Source organism: Laetiporus sulphureus (genome assembly GCF_001632365.1).
Source record: "Laetiporus sulphureus 93-53 unplaced genomic scaffold LAESUscaffold_3, whole genome shotgun sequence".
Classification (NCBI taxonomy): domain Eukaryota; kingdom Fungi; phylum Basidiomycota; class Agaricomycetes; order Polyporales; family Laetiporaceae; genus Laetiporus; species Laetiporus sulphureus.
This window is the reverse complement of record NW_024468512.1, coordinates 472,767-489,601: the sequence shown is the minus strand read 5'-3', so window position 1 is coordinate 489,601 and position 16,835 is coordinate 472,767. Positions and strand designations below refer to the sequence as shown.

The 16,835-nt window shown below is 51.6% G+C and overlaps 4 protein-coding genes across 4 annotated transcripts in view; 2 read left to right on the top strand and 2 right to left on the bottom strand.

Annotated features, from left to right (window-relative positions):
• Positions 1 to 372, top strand: part of LAESUDRAFT_604770 (uncharacterized protein) — a gene marked incomplete at both ends in the record, with an annotated part of 9,018 nt that extends 8,646 nt beyond the window's left edge. The window contains one exon of the mRNA XM_040903107.1: positions 138 to 372. Coding sequence (XP_040769020.1) covers positions 138 to 372 — 235 coding nt within the window. The remainder of the gene's footprint in view (positions 1 to 137) is intronic.
• A 4,780-nt stretch (positions 373 to 5,152) lies between these two features.
• LAESUDRAFT_754941 (uncharacterized protein) lies at positions 5,153 to 7,207 on the bottom strand (the record flags this gene model as incomplete). The annotated part of the gene is made up of 7 exons (XM_040911969.1): positions 5,153 to 5,355; positions 5,420 to 5,855; positions 6,037 to 6,254; positions 6,311 to 6,548; positions 6,598 to 6,696; positions 6,811 to 7,029; positions 7,079 to 7,207. The coding sequence occupies 7 exons, from the start codon at positions 7,205 to 7,207 to the stop codon at positions 5,153 to 5,155; spliced, it is 1,542 nt and encodes a 513-aa protein (XP_040769019.1).
• Positions 7,208 to 7,523: 316 nt separating this feature from the next.
• On the bottom strand, positions 7,524 to 9,006 carry LAESUDRAFT_754940 (uncharacterized protein; the record flags this gene model as incomplete). The annotated part of the gene is made up of 5 exons (XM_040911968.1): positions 7,524 to 7,762; positions 7,812 to 7,950; positions 8,000 to 8,554; positions 8,625 to 8,768; positions 8,824 to 9,006. The coding sequence occupies 5 exons, from the start codon at positions 9,004 to 9,006 to the stop codon at positions 7,524 to 7,526; spliced, it is 1,260 nt and encodes a 419-aa protein (XP_040769018.1).
• A 364-nt stretch (positions 9,007 to 9,370) lies between these two features.
• On the top strand, positions 9,371 to 12,325 carry LAESUDRAFT_754939 (uncharacterized protein; the record flags this gene model as incomplete). The annotated part of the gene is made up of 8 exons (XM_040911967.1): positions 9,371 to 9,402; positions 10,386 to 10,485; positions 10,595 to 10,720; positions 10,783 to 11,361; positions 11,414 to 11,704; positions 11,758 to 11,785; positions 11,836 to 11,973; positions 12,021 to 12,325. The coding sequence occupies 8 exons, from the start codon at positions 9,371 to 9,373 to the stop codon at positions 12,323 to 12,325; spliced, it is 1,599 nt and encodes a 532-aa protein (XP_040769017.1).
• Positions 12,326 to 16,835: the final 4,510 nt, after the last annotated feature.

Below are 16,835 nucleotides of genomic sequence, written 5' to 3'. Positions count from 1 at the left end.
TCACGTGACTTCTTGTGCGACGAGAAATGATGAAAAATAATATGCTTCTTAATAGCATTTGTTCCTTTAATGACTTGTCAGGTAAAACCGTGACAGTCAGTTAGCCAACCAGTCATGCAGACATAGCCCATCACGAGTACAGTGCCTACAGCTGCTTCATCAACCACACCATCTACGTCGCAGCCTATAGTCACTATGCCGGAAGCAGACAAGGAGCCAGAACATCCCTATCGTGTAGCCAGGGATGCTACCTATATGCCACCATCCACGCGTAACTTTGCCTCGAACGCACCGAGACCTCAGAACAGAGACCCAGCCTATCATACTACCACCCCAGTCTATCAGCCACGGCTCTCAGACGACGTTTTTAAGAGATCTATGAAGAATCCCGCGATAGCTATCTCACTCGAGGAATTACTGTCGATTTCACCGGATGTTCGCAACAAATACCGAGAGGCTTGCACGCCAAGGAGAGTTAATCTGCCAAGTACAGGGACTTCTATGTCAGTGATAGAGGAAGCTGACGAAGAGATCTTCATGAACAGGACCACGGTGCAGATTGGCGAACTCTCGTGTCACGGCGAACCATTGCAGCCCCATGGTTCAATCGTCCCAGATCCTTACGACACGTATCTGCAACACATACACCAGCACGGAGACCCAGAACAGCTGACGGTGGCTAAGGATTCTCATTCGCTTCATTCCATCATGGCTTTGGTGAATAACAAAGAGCAGGTAGAAGTGATCCTAGATCTGGGGTGTCAGATAGTGGCAATGTCGGAAGATGTCTGCCATGCATTGGGGCTCATCTACAATCCAACAGTCAAGCTGAATATGCAATCAGCTAATGGAGAAGTCGACCAATCATTGGGACTAGTGCGCAATATTCCCTTCCAAGTTGGTGACATAGTGCTTTATTTGCAGATCCACGTTATCCGTGCTGCTGCCTACGATATCCTACTTGGAAGACCCTTTGATGTTCTAACCAAGAGCGTGGTTAGGAACTTCTTCAACGAAGATCAGACGGTCACGATAGTTTGCCCAAACTCAGGCCAAGTCGTGACTATTCCAACCATATGCCGAGGACCTCCTCCACGGTTTCGCCGACCTAAGGACATGGACCAGTCAGGTTTTCATTAGTGGAGGGTATGGACGACCCAAGTGACAGTTTGGCCCTAGTCATCGAAGCAAATGCCCAGCTCCAGCCAGAAATCGTCGCATATACCCAGATCATACCCTCCGACCCCACCGCTATTCCAGTCAGATATTTGCAAGCATCCAAACAATTTGTACAAGCTCTCAATTTGCTTTATTGTCAAGATTTGCCTCGCATATCTACGTTACAAGCCTCGCATACACAAGCTTTAATCTCGACTCTATCCCTTGATACACCCACATCCGCCAATCACCGTGAATCAGGCAAACCTCTGTCAGCAGGCTTCGCAGCTACCAAGAAGAAGTACAAGCCCGTTGCGCTCAAGACTCGACCAGTTCTTACCACGGTACCAGAATCTTTCAGAATCATACGTTCCATTACGGGTGACCTGCTAGCCATGCTACCACAACTACCTACGCATCCACCACAGTTTACGCCCACCAGCAGATACTCGCTAGAACGCATGATGGCCCTGAACCAAGCACATTCAGGAGGATTTCTATGGCCAGACGAGCGAGCACTCTTGCATACATTTATCTGTCTTCACAACAGGGCCTTCGCATGGGATGACTCAGAGCGAGGCAGCTTTCGCACCGAGTACTTTCTGCCAATTGACTTTCCAGTGGTTCCGCACAAGCCCTGGGTTCAGCACAACATTCCGATACCCCCAGGAATTTATCAAGAAGTTTGTGCGATGATCAGACAGAAGATAGACGCAGGAGTCTACGAGCCCTCGAACAGCTCGTACAGATCACGCTGGTTCTGTGTGGTCAAGAAGGATGGCAAATCCTTGCATTTGATCCACAGCCTAGAACCACTTAATGCCGTAACAATTCAGCATTCCGGAGTTACCCCAACCCCAGAGCACCTCACTGAACAATTCGGAGGACGCGCATGTGGGGCAATGCTGGATTTATATGTCGGCTATGATGAACGGCTAATTGCAGAATCCTCCTGAGACCTCACAACATTCCAGACTCCCTTCGGCGCACTCTAACTCGTAACCTTGTCAATGGGCTGGATGAACTCAGTTCCAATCTTTCATGACGACGTCACGTACATTCTTTAATCAGAGATCCCAGAGTTTACTGTGCCCTACATCAATGATGTGCCAGTCAAGGGGACAGCCGCGCAGTTCAAGCAGTCAGATGGGATGTTTGAGACAATCCCAGAGAACTCCGGCATATGCAGATTCATCTGGGAGCATTTTCAGAACCTCAACTGCATAGTACAATGCATGGAGTACACGGGTGGCACATTCTCGGGGACAAAGTTAGCGCTGTGCAGCCCGGAGATTATGGTTGTTGGCCACCGATGCACACCAGAAGGACGACTCCCAGATGAATCACGTGTTGCAGCAGTGCGCAATTGGGGACCTTGCAAAGATCTATCAGAAGTCCGAGCATTTCTAGGCACTATTGGTGTGGCAAGGATCTTTATTAAGAACTTTGCCAAACGTGCGCATGTGCTGGTCCAACTTACACGAAAAGGTGTACCATTCGAGTTCGGCCAGGATCAACTCCAGGCCATGACAGATCTCAAAGAGGCTCTCTTGCAGTCTCCCGTGTTGCGAGCAATCAACTACTCCTCAGATGCACCAGTTATTTTAGCCATGGACACGTTCATGATAGCGGTTGGGTACCACTTGTGCCAATGCTCGGAGGAAGACCCAAAGAAGCGCTACTACAATCGCTTTGGGTCTATCACGCTTAATGCTCATGAAGGTCGATTCTCTCAACCCAAGCTTGAGCTTTATGGACTGCATCACATGCTGCGTGCCCTGAAGATGTATCTGATTGGCGTCCGAAACCTCATCATCGAAGTTGATGCCAGATACATCAAGGGAATGCTTCAAAACCCAGATCTCGCCCCCAGCGCAAGCATTAACAGGTGGATCATGTCCATTCTACTGTTCCACTTTAAGCTGGTCCACGTCCCTGGCATTAAACATGGTCCAGATGGCTTATCTTGGAGGCCAGTCCAGCCCGATGATTTGCTGCCTACTGAGGACGATGATGGCTTCGAAGACTGGATCGACCGACTTCACAGTTTTATGCACTGCGTCTTACTCAGTTCCTCTCATCCCCTCACGCACACACTTCTGACTGGGGACAGTCAGTATTTTAGTGGGGAGGAGGATATATGCGGCACTTTGCGGCCAATTTTTGCGTCTTCCGCACAAGTTCAGACCAGCTCCAACCCGGCTATACCCGCCACAGATTCGAGCTCATCGGATGGCTATAGTAACGTTCCACGATCTGAACGAGCCACGAAGTCAGACCTACTAGTCAAACGTGTCTACCAATGGCTGGGAGATATGCAAAGACCCACCAGTTGGACAGACAAAGAATATGAGAAGGTCGTACGGTATGTGGTACATTTCTTTATTCGAGAATGAAAGCTATGGCGAAAGGATTCACAAGGGGTGCATAAGGTCGTTGTATGGCCAGAGCGGTGAATGGCTGTCTTGCAAGCCTCGCATGATGACTTAGGGCACCGAGGAATCTTTGTGACCAAGGCTCTGGTCTGAGAATGATTTTGGTGGCTGGATATTGGAGCAGACATAGCATGGTTTGTGCGTAGCTGCCTGCTCTGCCAGCAAAGACAAGTATGGCAGATTTCGATTCTGCCAACTGTCGTGAGTCCGGCGTCGGTATTTGCCAAAATTTACATCGACACAATGCACATGCCGTCCAGCAATGGGTTCAAGTACATTGTACAAGGGTGTTGTTCTCTTACGCACTACCCAGAATTTCGCATGCTCTGAGCAGAATCGGCTAAGGCCCTGGCAGACTGGATCTTCGAGGACATACTTTGTCGATGGGGTGCACTCTCGGAGCTCGTGACAGATAATGGTGCACCTTTCGTCAAAGCTGCAGCTCATCTATCCAAAAAGTACCACGTCAATCACATTCGGATCAGCGGTTACAACTCACGAGCCAATGGAATAGTCGAAAGGCCTCACTTTGACGTATGACAAGGCCTGTTTAAGGCTGCAGATGGCAAAGAACACCACTGGAGCCAAGTAGCGCACTCTGTATTTTGGTCTGAAAGAATTACTACAAGGCGTCGCATGGGGTGCTCGCCGTACTTTGCAGTCACAGGAATGCAGCCAATCCTACCAATGGACATAGTCGAAGCCACTTACCTCCTACCACTGCCAACTTCGATGATATCTACCACGGAGCTAATCGCGTGACGGGCTGAAGCCTTACAAAAGCATCGAGAGCAAGTAGAGAAGATTCATAACACCATCTACAAAGCTAGAAGGGAAGCTGCACAAAAGTTCGAAAGGGACCATTCTGCAAAGATCCGCAATTTTGACTTTAGCCGCGGAGACTTGGTACTGGTCCGACACACGAAAATTGAGAAATCTCTCAATCGCAAGATGCAGCCCAGATACATTGGGCCCTATGTGGTAATTCTACGCAACCGAGGTGGGGCTTACGTACTAGCAGAACTCGATGGAGCGGTCTTGGACAGGCCAGTGGCAGCCTTCCGAGTAATACCATTCGTTGCGCGCAAGCGGATATCGGTACCAGAAGAAGTATTGAACGTCTCTCAGAAGCGGCTAGATGAGATGAAAGAAGCAGAAGAATTCGGGAACCTGGAGGAAGAAGAAGAAGAGCCTGGAGAAGGGGAAGTTAAGGATTTAGCAGGGCAAGGGTCAGAAGAGGAAGAAGAGGGCTAATTGGCTGCGCTCTTGCATATCGGCCACTGAGAATATTGTTACAGATCACTCTCATCTCTTTTTCTTAAAGGATTTACGGGCACACTAATGTGGAGCAGCAACTATATTCAGAACAAGCAGACTACATTGTACAATGACATGGCAGGCTAATGCAAGTAACCACGAGGCACAGCGCGATGGACTCCAGCATGCGATCACTCTCACTTCTTACGAAACAGGTCGGCAATGGCGTCAGACAGCGTGTCCTGGTCGACCATGACACTGGCAAATTCCACAAGATTGGATGAGGCAGAAGCAGCCACCGATCATGTAACTGATGAAGCATGAGTTGGGTACGGAGCCAGAGGGACGGAGATGAACGGAACCTCACCAGAGGGTGTAGCAGTGGCACGTCTGGCAGGCGCGGAGCGAGAGGACGAGGCGGGCTTGACGTCTACTGGCTCAGACTTGACTTCTTCCTTGACTTCCTCCTTGACCTCCTTCTTAATGGACACACCAGACGACGATGCTTTGGACTGAGCGTTAATATAGAGCACGATGCGAACGGTGAGTGGGAGGAGCATCGAGCTCACCCTCCATAGAGCCCGAGCGCTTTACGCCACGACCTGCCTTAGTGGTCGAGGGCTTAACCTCCTCCAACTCCGGAAGAGCAAAGGCAATGCTAGTGGACGTGGAAGGTCCAGCAGTCGAGGAGGAGACAGTCAGGGCTACGACCACATCAGCAACAAGGAAGGAGAGCTGGCCATGGGCAGGTAACTCATCAAGTATGGGTGGTTTGCCGTGCATCGGAACAATACGACGAGGTACGTGTCGGCCCTCGCGGAAGGCCTTCTGCTCCTCCATAGCGCCTTTTACGCCTACGCCATGCTTGTTGAGGGCACGGATTTGTTCATCGTAGTCCCTGAACGCTGCATGACTCTCATGCAGCTCCTCCGGAGAAGGCTCATCTGGTGAGGGCCAGCCCCGAAGCTCATAGAAGTCACGAAGGGGCAGCCAACCCTTCAAGTCCTGCGGATTGGGAATGCCCTTTCAGGCCCAGAAATGGCACTTCGACTTGGAACGCATGCACTTGCGGCAGATGGGTTCAAGCTCCGTCATGTAACAGCTCTTCGACATGGCACCACTGAAGAAGTGAAGGCACTAGAAGGCAAATCAGTCAGGCCAGTCAGAGAAAGGCATAATGGCGTACCAAGCAGCAGCTTTGCGGTGTGCGCCACCGAGGGAAAAAGTCAGGAGACAAGGAGCGGTCACGATAGGAGGGTCGGCTCTGCAGCACCTGGTTCTGGGAGATGAGCACGCCGTTCTTAAGATGTATCACGCCCTGAGAGTCGATGGCGTCCACGGTAATGTTGCGAAGGTGAGTGTCGACAAGAGTTTTAGACGAAGGGGTTTTGGCCGTCGAAGGTGCTGGATAATCACCCAAGTCAGGCATAGCAAAGGGCGGGGGATAACGAAGGACGTACCAGGTTTAACCTGCTTCGGAGACGGAGGATCTACCTCATCCTCACCCTCCAACTCATCCACCTGGGGCTCATCGGCGTCAACCATCTTGTCATCCGCAGGAATAGACTCTGGGGAAGTAGGGGGTCCGTCGACGATCTCCTCGACGATATCCGCCTCGAACGGCGTTGGTGAATGACGAACTAGCTGGTGTCCTTGGTGTTGGGCACTTCGCAGAGCCTCCTCAGGCTCAGAATTGACCTAACGAGAATCAGTAAATGAGCGAGAATCCAAATGCAGACGGGTGCACCATTGCAAGCTCTTGCATCAGGGCCTCTTTGCGGCCCTCGGACAACAACTCCATGCCCCACTTTAGCCAGCCCGGAGTAGAGACACGGTCTGCGATCAACTAAATGACCTTTTGGAAGGGTTCTAGGCGAAGACGGCCTTCGGGAATCTCGTGCAGTACACGCTGGCAGCTCCGCTGAGCCAGGATAGCAAGCGACAGAAAGGAAGGGCATACCATTGAACCCAGCAACTGCTGGCCCACTGCATCATGAGCAGCAGCATCGGATGAATGGCTACTGCGAAGGTCTTGAATACGGTCAAAGAGGGCACTGGCCAAAGTCTCTAAGGGAGGAACTTCGGGGGCCACGATGGTCTCCGAAGGTGCCACAAGTGCAGGATCAGAAGTAACAGTCATAGAGGAATCTGACGCGAGGAGCAACAGGTGACGGAGCAGCTGTTGGAGGCTCAGGAAGAAAAACCTCGGTTGGGATGACCAGCACCACCACAGGCACTGGGTCATGAGTGACGGGCACGGCAATCCCGCTAGACATAGGAGCCAAGGATGCACCAGGAGAATCAGGAGAAAGTACAGCAATTGACGGAGGAGGACTCAGAGGAGAAGAGGTGGTCATGATGGATGAAAGGTGAACGAGGTGAAGGACGAGCATGCCAACCCATGCCCATTTATGCAGGCTGAGTAGCAGAGTTCGAAACGGCAAGAGGATCACGCAAAGAACGAGTCATTCAGGAAGGGTTGACCACAGCATGGTCTAGCCAATTGGGCAAGGCACATTCGGGCCTCTACGTGCAAGGGACACGGCAGTAATGCGATATATTTGTACAAGGCCAATGACAGATGAGCAGGTGACAAAAGGACAACTAGCTACCAGTACAAACGCCATTATGGCATACGGCCGACTCGCCCACTATGGCAGGGCTATGGCAGAGCTAAAGGATGGGTTCGGTGCTACCAGAGGTGACAGGAGAGGACACTGCTGCAACGGGCCCACCCAGGGTCTTGGTATTGATCACCAAAGACTCCAGCTCCAGGAAACAGGCGTAGGCCAGCTGCATGTCACATGCAAGCTGGATGCGTTTGCGATCTGCAATCTCTCCAAGAATGGCAGGAGGAATAGCGGATGTGTTGAAGCCACCTTGGATCACAGTTAGCACGGTGTGCAGGTCAACTGTGAAAGAAAGTCAGCCGGTGCAAGCATCGCGTCGATAATAACGTACCAAACTGGTGAAGCACTGCAGGAAGCCCCACGCCCGCGTCCGTATTCAACAAACACCCCTTCTTGCTCATACAGCAGCACAGACAAGCCTTGCCAGGAGGCATCACAATGCAGGAACTCTCATCCTCGCACGACGTGCACTAGAGCGAGTCAGCAGCAGACCAGCACGGCAAAAGTCGAACTACTCACATGAGCGATACCCCACGGTTTGCCAAACTGTGCGTAATACTGCTGGACGGATGTTCCGCCTATGTTATCGAGGTAGTCGAGGAAGGCTTGAGCCCCTTCCACACGTGCACGAGGGGAAGGTCCAGGCGTGGACTCCTCTGAGGGACGTTTAAGGCCTCGCGCCTCCTTGGCAGACTTCGCCCCCTCAACAGTAGCGTTGAACTCGCGCTCGCTCTCAACCTGGTCCCGCGACACCTCGATTAGGTCAAAGTCTTCTTGCATTGGGGTGTCGGCAACACAGGTCTTCCCCGCAGGAATGCTCGGAGCAGTGGCGGCTAGGGAGGGAAGAGCGACAGGAAAAGGCATGAAAAGCGATGCAGTTAACACAGACAAGGCCACGTCCCAGCCAACGAGGAGCGGACGGGTGAAGCCAAGGAATGATTGGTCACGACGGTCAACAATAGTGTGGTTTGTGGTAAAGGTCAGCAGCTGGCTAGCCACCTGCATCTGCGCCTTCTCACAGGTAAGAGTACCAGCAAGGATTGCATTGATAATGTCCTCAAAGCGCGAGCGAGCCTGTGGAAGCAACAGCATGGTGCCAGCGAGCCTGTGGAAGCAACAGCATGGTGCCAGCGGTAGAGCGAACACCAAGTGAGGTGAATAGGAAGCCAGCCGGAACGAAGTCACCCCAAAGTGTGGACCAGGCAGGATTGGCAGTCACCCCTACCCAATCCAGCACAGAAAGCCAGACATCTCGGATTGCAGGCGTATGAAGACTGCCCAGCATTGCCTACCCGTTACTCAGATTAGTAAGGCAGAAGGAAAGCAATGGCATAGCGGCGCACGTAGGACCCAGCTAACTCGTGGCACCAGGCCTCCCACTCGGCAAAGGGGGCCTCAGCACATGGAGGACGGACGGCTAATGTGTCAAGTTGATGGATGCATCGCAGCACAGCATCGCCGAGGGCAGATGTGTCAGCGATGGATACGAACGGACCAAGAAGGCGAGGAGGGGGGACGAGCGACATGGTGGAAAAGCGAAGGAACTGGCGAAGCAAGGGCAAGCCATGAAAATTTAAGTCTTGGCAGGACCGAGGATGGTCCAAGGATAGTGGGGAGGAGGTGATGCGCGGTGAGAGCAGCTAACCCACAGAAGCACGAGAATGACCCCGATTTTGGCAAAGTTAGGCCAGCAAGGCGACGAGCCAGTCTGTGCTATTGCCACCGTGGGAGTCATTCACCACGAGGCAGCAGAAATGAAGCGTAGTGGGAAGGCTCAGCCATCCTGAAGCTACGCCGACGCTTCTGAACGCAAGAAGGCTCGGTGGACTTAGTGGTAGCAACGGCATCAGGCAGTAGGCACCCAGAAGACCGGGGCAAGGGACCACCATCATGGCAAAGATGCGTGAAGACTGCCCAGCCAAGTCAGCATGGGTGAAACGTGTTTTGATACATGTTAACGGTCTGGTCCGGTATCTCAAACAGGAACACAATTATGTTGCAAGTTTCAGCTAATATCTTACTCGTTTCAGTCTTTCTTTTACCATACCTAGTTTAATCACCCAAGCAGGCAAACTCTCAGCGGTGGCCTGCTAGGGCGGTATATAAGCCTACCACATGTACATACCAAAACAATCAAATTGGGAGGAGCTCGAGTCTCCTAGCCCACAGCCTACGTCTCAGCACTTCGTCTCTCGGCCAGCAGCTCTTTTCTATTGCCTTAGCTACAGTCACTAGGTGCATTCTCGCAGTTTCAGCTAAGTCCCAGCACCAATCACAGCGCACTTTGTCATTATTACATCATCAGGCCCAGCCCACCGAGCAACCGAAGATATTCCATCACACTTCCACGCTACGTCACTCAGTTACCCCTTTCAGCCCTACGTTCCCAGGACTCCTCAGAACCTGTCTGAGGCCTCACTCCCATTGGCTTAGCCACCGGTGCTCTGACGCCCTCCGATCAGAAATGCATATACGATCAGGTCCGACCCGCCTTCTTGCGACAATATCGCATTTCCGATCAGCTCTGGGCCATTTCTAGCCTTAGACCATGGGTTTCATCCCAAATATAGTAGTTGGCCCAAGGATCTTCGCACATCGGACTTAACCGAGCTTCCCCACCATCCTCCGATCAGCATCTCATATACGATCAGCTCCGCTCTGCCTCGCTGTGATCAAAACACATTTGCGATCAAGTCCGACGATCCCACGCTTGGAGCCCCTTTCAAATACAGCCTTTCCTTCCCACACAACCCTAGTTCCTTTCCCAAGGCTCGATATTGGCTGCCCACACTGTCATTTGCCGATCCTGCAATTGTTGGCCGCACCTGCACACTACCCCAGTCCATTACCAACCCATTACCCATCCCTATTGCCAGTAGCTTCAAGTCACTAAACCGGCTCGCAGCAAACCCTCGCCAAAGTCGTCCCCCGCATACACCTCACACAGCGGACCCCAGATTAGTGTTGGAGTAGCACGAGGCCAGGAGCTCCGCGGACGCATCAACGTGAGTTTCTTTCTGCCTTGGTAAGTAAGCGCTCTGTGGTCTTTATCGCTGGCTAACCCGCTTTCTCCTCTAACATGAACTTCATTTATTCTCAGATTCCATATCACAGACGCGCTACGCCCGGTTTCATCAAAAGGCCCAAGTGCACCTCGACATCTTTGTACAACCATCGTGGCTTTCATGGTGCGGGGAGTTAATTTCGCCTGAGTGGGCTGCTGCCGTCTCAGTGGACAAGGTGCGTGCGCTGACCTTCGGTCCCACCGCCGTCTTCTAACACTGCCTCGCAATCTTCTCTAGGAACCGAGCCCTCCTCCGGTGACTGAGGCCTCCGTGCACATGCCTTCCAATACTGGGGAGGTTGCGGCCTCTGGTTCCCTGACCGCTTCCACCAGTTTCGACGACTTGCTTCCCCCGGCTGTTTCAACATCTGCTTCTGTAGTAGCTGCACCAGTTGCTGCTGTGACTGCTGAGGGTGTTCCCATCCTGAAGTTCGAGTTTCAAGCTCGTGCGGCAAACCCTGTCGCTATTGACCCTCCTTCCGATTCCGATACTGCGGCCATGGAGGTCGATATCCCGCTGGCTACTGTGGTCGCTAAGCCCCCTTCCGCACTGGGCTCCGGTATCATTGAGCTTTCCAGTAATGATGAGGACAACAGCAACAGCGACGAGGTCCAGTACGTGGGTGGCAACATTCCTAACTTGTCTCCGGCCCACCCGAAGAAGGGTAAGGGGCGTGACCACAAACATGCGAAGCCGTCCAGCATGACCACCGTGTTCGAGGATCAGTACGTGCGCATGCCGGTCCATACATTTTGCGATCGCTCCCTTCCGCCGACGTACCTCCCGCTGTGGCAGAGGCCTTTCATCGCTTGCTTGGTAAGTTTAGGCTTTGTTCTTTCATCGTTCATTGCTAACTCCTTCTTCCTAGTGTCTCTACTGTTTATCCTCTGAGAAAGTCTCACATACGTGCATGCTAAGCGAGTTCCGGCTGAAGTGTCGCAAATGTCATCGCGACCACAAGGCCTGCAAATGGTGTATTCGCAACACGGCCGCAGACGCTAACGATTCGGACGGCTGGCTTTCGCTGAAAAAGATCTACCGTCACAATGACTGGGAAGTGCCTAAATCCCCTGAGGCCTCGGTGATGGCAAAGGCTTCTCGCCACCAGGTTAGATATGATCGGAAGATGCGCGACACCAACACCACTGGAAGCGAGAAGGTGAGGTGACCGAGCTGGAGTTGCCTCTCGACACTCCCATTAATGAGTACGAGGTTGCGCTTGCTGCGGCGCTGCGTCTTTGTAAGTCTCTTAACTCTTTTCCGTGTTTCGCCCTAGCTGATATCCTCTAGTTCTGGTCAGCTCCCTGCCTGACACGCCTGAGACTGAGTCGGAGGTCGATGATGCGTTCGACGAGGTCGTAGTAAAGCAAGAGAAGGAAGCCGCCGGTCCTTCATGTCGTAACCTGGCTATCCCACCACCTCCGAGTGGTGCGGTCCACGCCGCCTTTCTAGTTTCCTACTTACAGTTTTTCTAGCTCGTCTCGACCATCCTTCCAAGCATCCTCGCATCGACGATTCCAATCCTGATGACATCATGATGCAGCATTTTCACGCCGGTACCATCGTCGTCCCGTCGACTAAGGTCTTCAAGTCACGTTCATCGAAAAGCAAGTCTCACGTCAAGGGCTCCTCCAAGACCACGACTGCAAAATTGGAGCCGTCTCACACTTCAGCAACTGCCATTGAGCCTTCTGTGGCTAGCACGCAACTCGAGCGAATGATTGAGCTTTCGCAGCAGCTTCTCGTGGAGAATCGTGCCCTGAGGGCTCGCAAATTGTGACTTCGTCAGTGCGCTGGACTCGGGCTGGGGTGACGCAAAGCAGGCTGTCCGCGATTTTGTTCATATTACGATCGTGATCTCTCCCTCCGCGCGCGCAGAGCAAATGTATTTGTTTACTTGCCTGAATAAACCGTGTGTCGAAAACCTTGTGCGAACTCGCCTGACCGAAATATTACGAAAGTTGTCGCAGAATATGATAGTCTTGGTCGCTTCCTTGATCCTCTAGCTGAGTCCTTGCCTATGTACTGTTGAATGATTAGTTCGACTTCCTATACTTGTCTATTCTGACTCGTTTTCATCGTACTGGTCTTGCTGTCCTTCGTCTTCATCTCCCGACTCCTCATCTTCTGGTTTCTCATCTGGTTCCTCTTCCCCTTGGTCGTCCGCTTGATGCATCTCTTTCAACCTGTTTTCCGATGCATCTAACATTTCTTCTGCGATCGCGATCTTCTTTCTTGCTGCGAATGGTACCACCCTAAATGCAGCAATTGGTCAGTCCAATACTGCTCCATCCAACTCACAGAGCATGTAGGCTCCTCCCCGATTGTGGAACAGCACAATATACGGCTCAATGTAGCATGGTCTCATTTTCTGATTGAGTGCCTTCTCGATTTGCGTATGCCGAACCAATACTAAGTTTCCGTGCTTGAAGTCGAAATCCTTGATCACATTCTTATGGACTCGCTCGAACCACCTGGCTGCTTCCCTCCTGGCTTTGTAGACTGCGTTATGGATTCTTGCGACTTGTTCCCGACGCTTCTGCAGCGCTTCGGCTCAGCTCGCGATTAGGTCGATCGTCGATATCATTCCGACTGGGGCTGGAATCAGGTACGTTGCTTCGACAATATCAAGCGGTAGGACTGGATGGGTGCCAGTAACTGTGAAATAGGGTGAGCAACCCATTCGTCTCCTGACTGTTACTCTTTCTGACCAGAAAACGGAATGTGCGACTTGACTCCATTTGTGCTCCTCTCCATCGGCAGCCTTGAATAGACCCTGCCGAACGTCGAAATGCGGTCGCTCAATGATCCCATTCGCATGTGAGTTGTAACCACTTATCCAGATGTGCTTGACGTGATATTTCTTTTCCAGATAGGCTGCTGCTTTTACGAATGGTGCACCGTTGTCAGTGACGATTTCTGATAGGGCCCCCAGCAACAGATTCCTCGAAAATCCAATCGCCGAGGGTCTTCGCCGTCTCAGCTCGAAGCATTCAGAACTCAGGATAGTGGGTGAGCGAACAGCGACCCTGCACAATGTACTTAAATCTGTTTGAGGGCAGCATATGCATCATGTCGATATATATCTTCGCAATTATCGGTGCTGGAATCGCAACTGTTGGTGGGATGAGGATTTGGCGAATCTGTCACTTTTGGCATATTACGCAAGTCTTGACGAACCAAGCGATGTCGGCCACGACGTCCGGCCACCAAAAGTGTTCGTGAATCAACGATCGAGTCAGAAAAATGCCTCGATGTCCTAGTTCATCATGTGCTCCAGCGAGGACTCTCAGTCAGTTTTCTGGTAGTATGACTAGCTTGTGCGATCCTTGTCCATCTTTTCTCCAGAGGCGTCCGTCGCATTTGAAGAAGCGGACTACATACTTGAGCATCTGATCATATTCTTTGTCCGAGTAGTTCTCCGATCGCTGCAACATTTCTAGCCAGTCAGTGATTAGAGCGATGAGATGGTCATTCCGTCTGGCTCGTGCAGATCGTGGAACGTCCTTGTAGCTGACCGCCTTCAGGTCCTGAGTGTCTCGTATGGTTTCCGATCCCTCGTTACTTTGAGTCGGAAGCACAAAAACTGATTGCGTGGCTGGCTCCTCCCCCGTTCTGAAAAATCGACTATCCTCGGTCGACGGCAGATTACTCAGAAGTTGCGCTCGGAGAAGTACTTGGTGCAAAAAACCGTTCATGCGATTCACCCAGTCATCGAAGTTGGTGTCCTCGATCGGCTCTGGTGGAGGGTCACCTGGCTGTCTCGGTCGGCATGATAATCTGTCTGGACCATGCATGACTCCTGGTACGTGGACTAGTTGGAAATGATACATGAGGATCGCGATGACCCAACGGTTGATGCTTGCACTCGGTGCGATGTCTGGGTTCTGCAACATGCCCTTGATGTACTTGGCATCGACTTTGACTATCAGATTGCGAACGCCGATCAGATAGACCTTGAGTGCTCGCAAAGCGTGATATAGACCGTAGAGCTCGAGCTTCGGTTGCGAAAACCTCTTCTCACGATCATTTAGTGTGATAGACCCTGTCACAAAGCACCAAAGCACTTAACCCAATTAAGGGCAAGTCTGCTTTTGTGACCTGCACAAATGATCCCACATAAAAAGCCTGCCACAAGGGCTAGGCTGAGGATGCGTGCAGTGGTATGCAGTCTGGAAAAGGGGCTCAAAGGGCCCTTAGCCTTATGCTCACAACTAGGGGGTGAATTGGCTTGTTAGGCCGCATGCAATAGATGAATGAATCTAAGGTCTTCCCTTAGATCCTCATGTGCTTATATACATGTAGTGGTGGACCCTGGGTACCCTAACTATGGTGTACTTACTGGGGTCCTGTCCTGTCTACATGTGAACATATTGCCAAAACCAGTAATGGTTCTGGACTTCGCTATGGCAACTATCTACAAAGGTCGTGGATACGCTGAGGTAATCCTATCTAGTCCAATGAGATAAATGCCTGTAAGTGGGCCCACTCAGGTGAGAGGATCTGTCCCAACTCAGAACAATGGGTGGGACGATCAGTCTTCATCTGGGGAAGTGTGTGGGAAGATCCAGCCTATCCTGTACCTGGCTATACTGTATGCCAGTTGGTAGGGGGATCCTGAGTTGTGGTACCTGCCTATTGATTTAGGCGTTAAAGTGGTGCCACTATCTGAGTGGCGAATTGGGTGCTTTGCTAGCTTGATGGTCCAATGAGCATGGGTAAGCCTATTGTGGGCCAAAGAGTTCCATTCCGGGCAAGTGGCCTGGTGTCACGTGACCAACGCCTGATAACTTCTGAATAGGGCAAGTGGCCAGTGTCATGTGACTGGGTGGCTGAATCATGGGCGCTTGATGGTCATGTGGTAGACACAGTCATATCCGCGATGTATATGGTGGTATTGTGCTGTTTGTCTAAGTATCCACTTTGTGAGACCAATATAAAGGTTGGCGTCCAAATAACCACTTGTGGTTGCTGAATGATGACTTTATTGGTGCAAAAAGAAAGGTGCCACGTAATACTGTGACAGATCCGAACTGACTGAAAAACCGCTTTTTCGATCCGTCGGTCACGCCCTGGCACAACTGAAACCCAACTGCGATCGGAGAAGTGTCGACTGCGAGGATAACTGGTGCTGACGAGTCGTAGTCGATCGCTCACAAAGCTGGTGACTCCAGTAAGGCCTGCTTTAGGTCTTCCATTGCTGTGGCTCGCCAAATTTGAATGGAACTCCTTCCCGAGTGAGCTGCACGAGCGAGTGAGCTCACTTCGCGAAGTCTTTGATGAAGATCCTCGCGACTCCGATTGTGCCTAAAAATGCTCGAACTTCCGATAGGTCCTTGCATGGGCCCCAATTTTTGACTGTCTAGACTTGCAATTCATCTGGCAATTGTCCAATCGGGGTGCATCTGTGTCCGACGACTGTGATCTCTTCAGCGCATAGCGTCAACTTCGTTCCCGAGAAGGTACCACCCGCATACTCCATTCGCTGCACAATCTGATTGAGATTCTGGAAGTGCTCCCAAATGAATCGTCGGATACCATCATTAGCTGTGATCATCTCGAAGCTTCCGTCGGACTTGACATATCTGGTCGCTGGACCTTTGACTGGGACGTCATCGATGTATGGCACAGTGAACGCAGGGATTTCTGATTGCAAAATGTATGTGACGTCGTCGTGGAAGATCGGTACCAAGTTGGTCCACCCCATCGGAAGGGTGACAAGTCGCAAAGCTCCGAATGGTGTCTGGAAGGTGGTAAGGTCGTGGGAGGTCTCCGCTATGAGTCGCTCATCATATCTGACATACAAATCGAGCATGGCTCCACACGCGTGACCGCCGAACTGTTCTGCTAGGTGTTCTGGAGTCAGCATAACTTCCGAGTGCTGGATTGTAATGGCGTTGAGTGGCTCGAGACTGTGAACAAGTCGCAAAGACTTTCCGTCTTTCTTTATGACACAGAACCATCACGATCGGTAGGATGAGTTCAAGGGCTCGTATACTCCAGCCTCCAGCTTCTTCTTGATAATCACACAAACTTTCTTGTAGATCCCAGGAGGAATCGGAATATTCCTCTGAACCCAAGGCTGATGCGGTACGACTGGAAAATCGATTGGCGGGAAGTACTCCGACTTGAATCTTCCTCGCTCGGAATCGCTCCAAGCGAACGCCTGATTATGCAAACACATGAATGTGTGCATAAGAGCTCACTCCTCTGGCTATAAGAATCCTGGCTGGTGCGTGATATCCAAAGCCTCCATGCATTCCTTCGTATAGCGACCGGTTGGAAAGAAA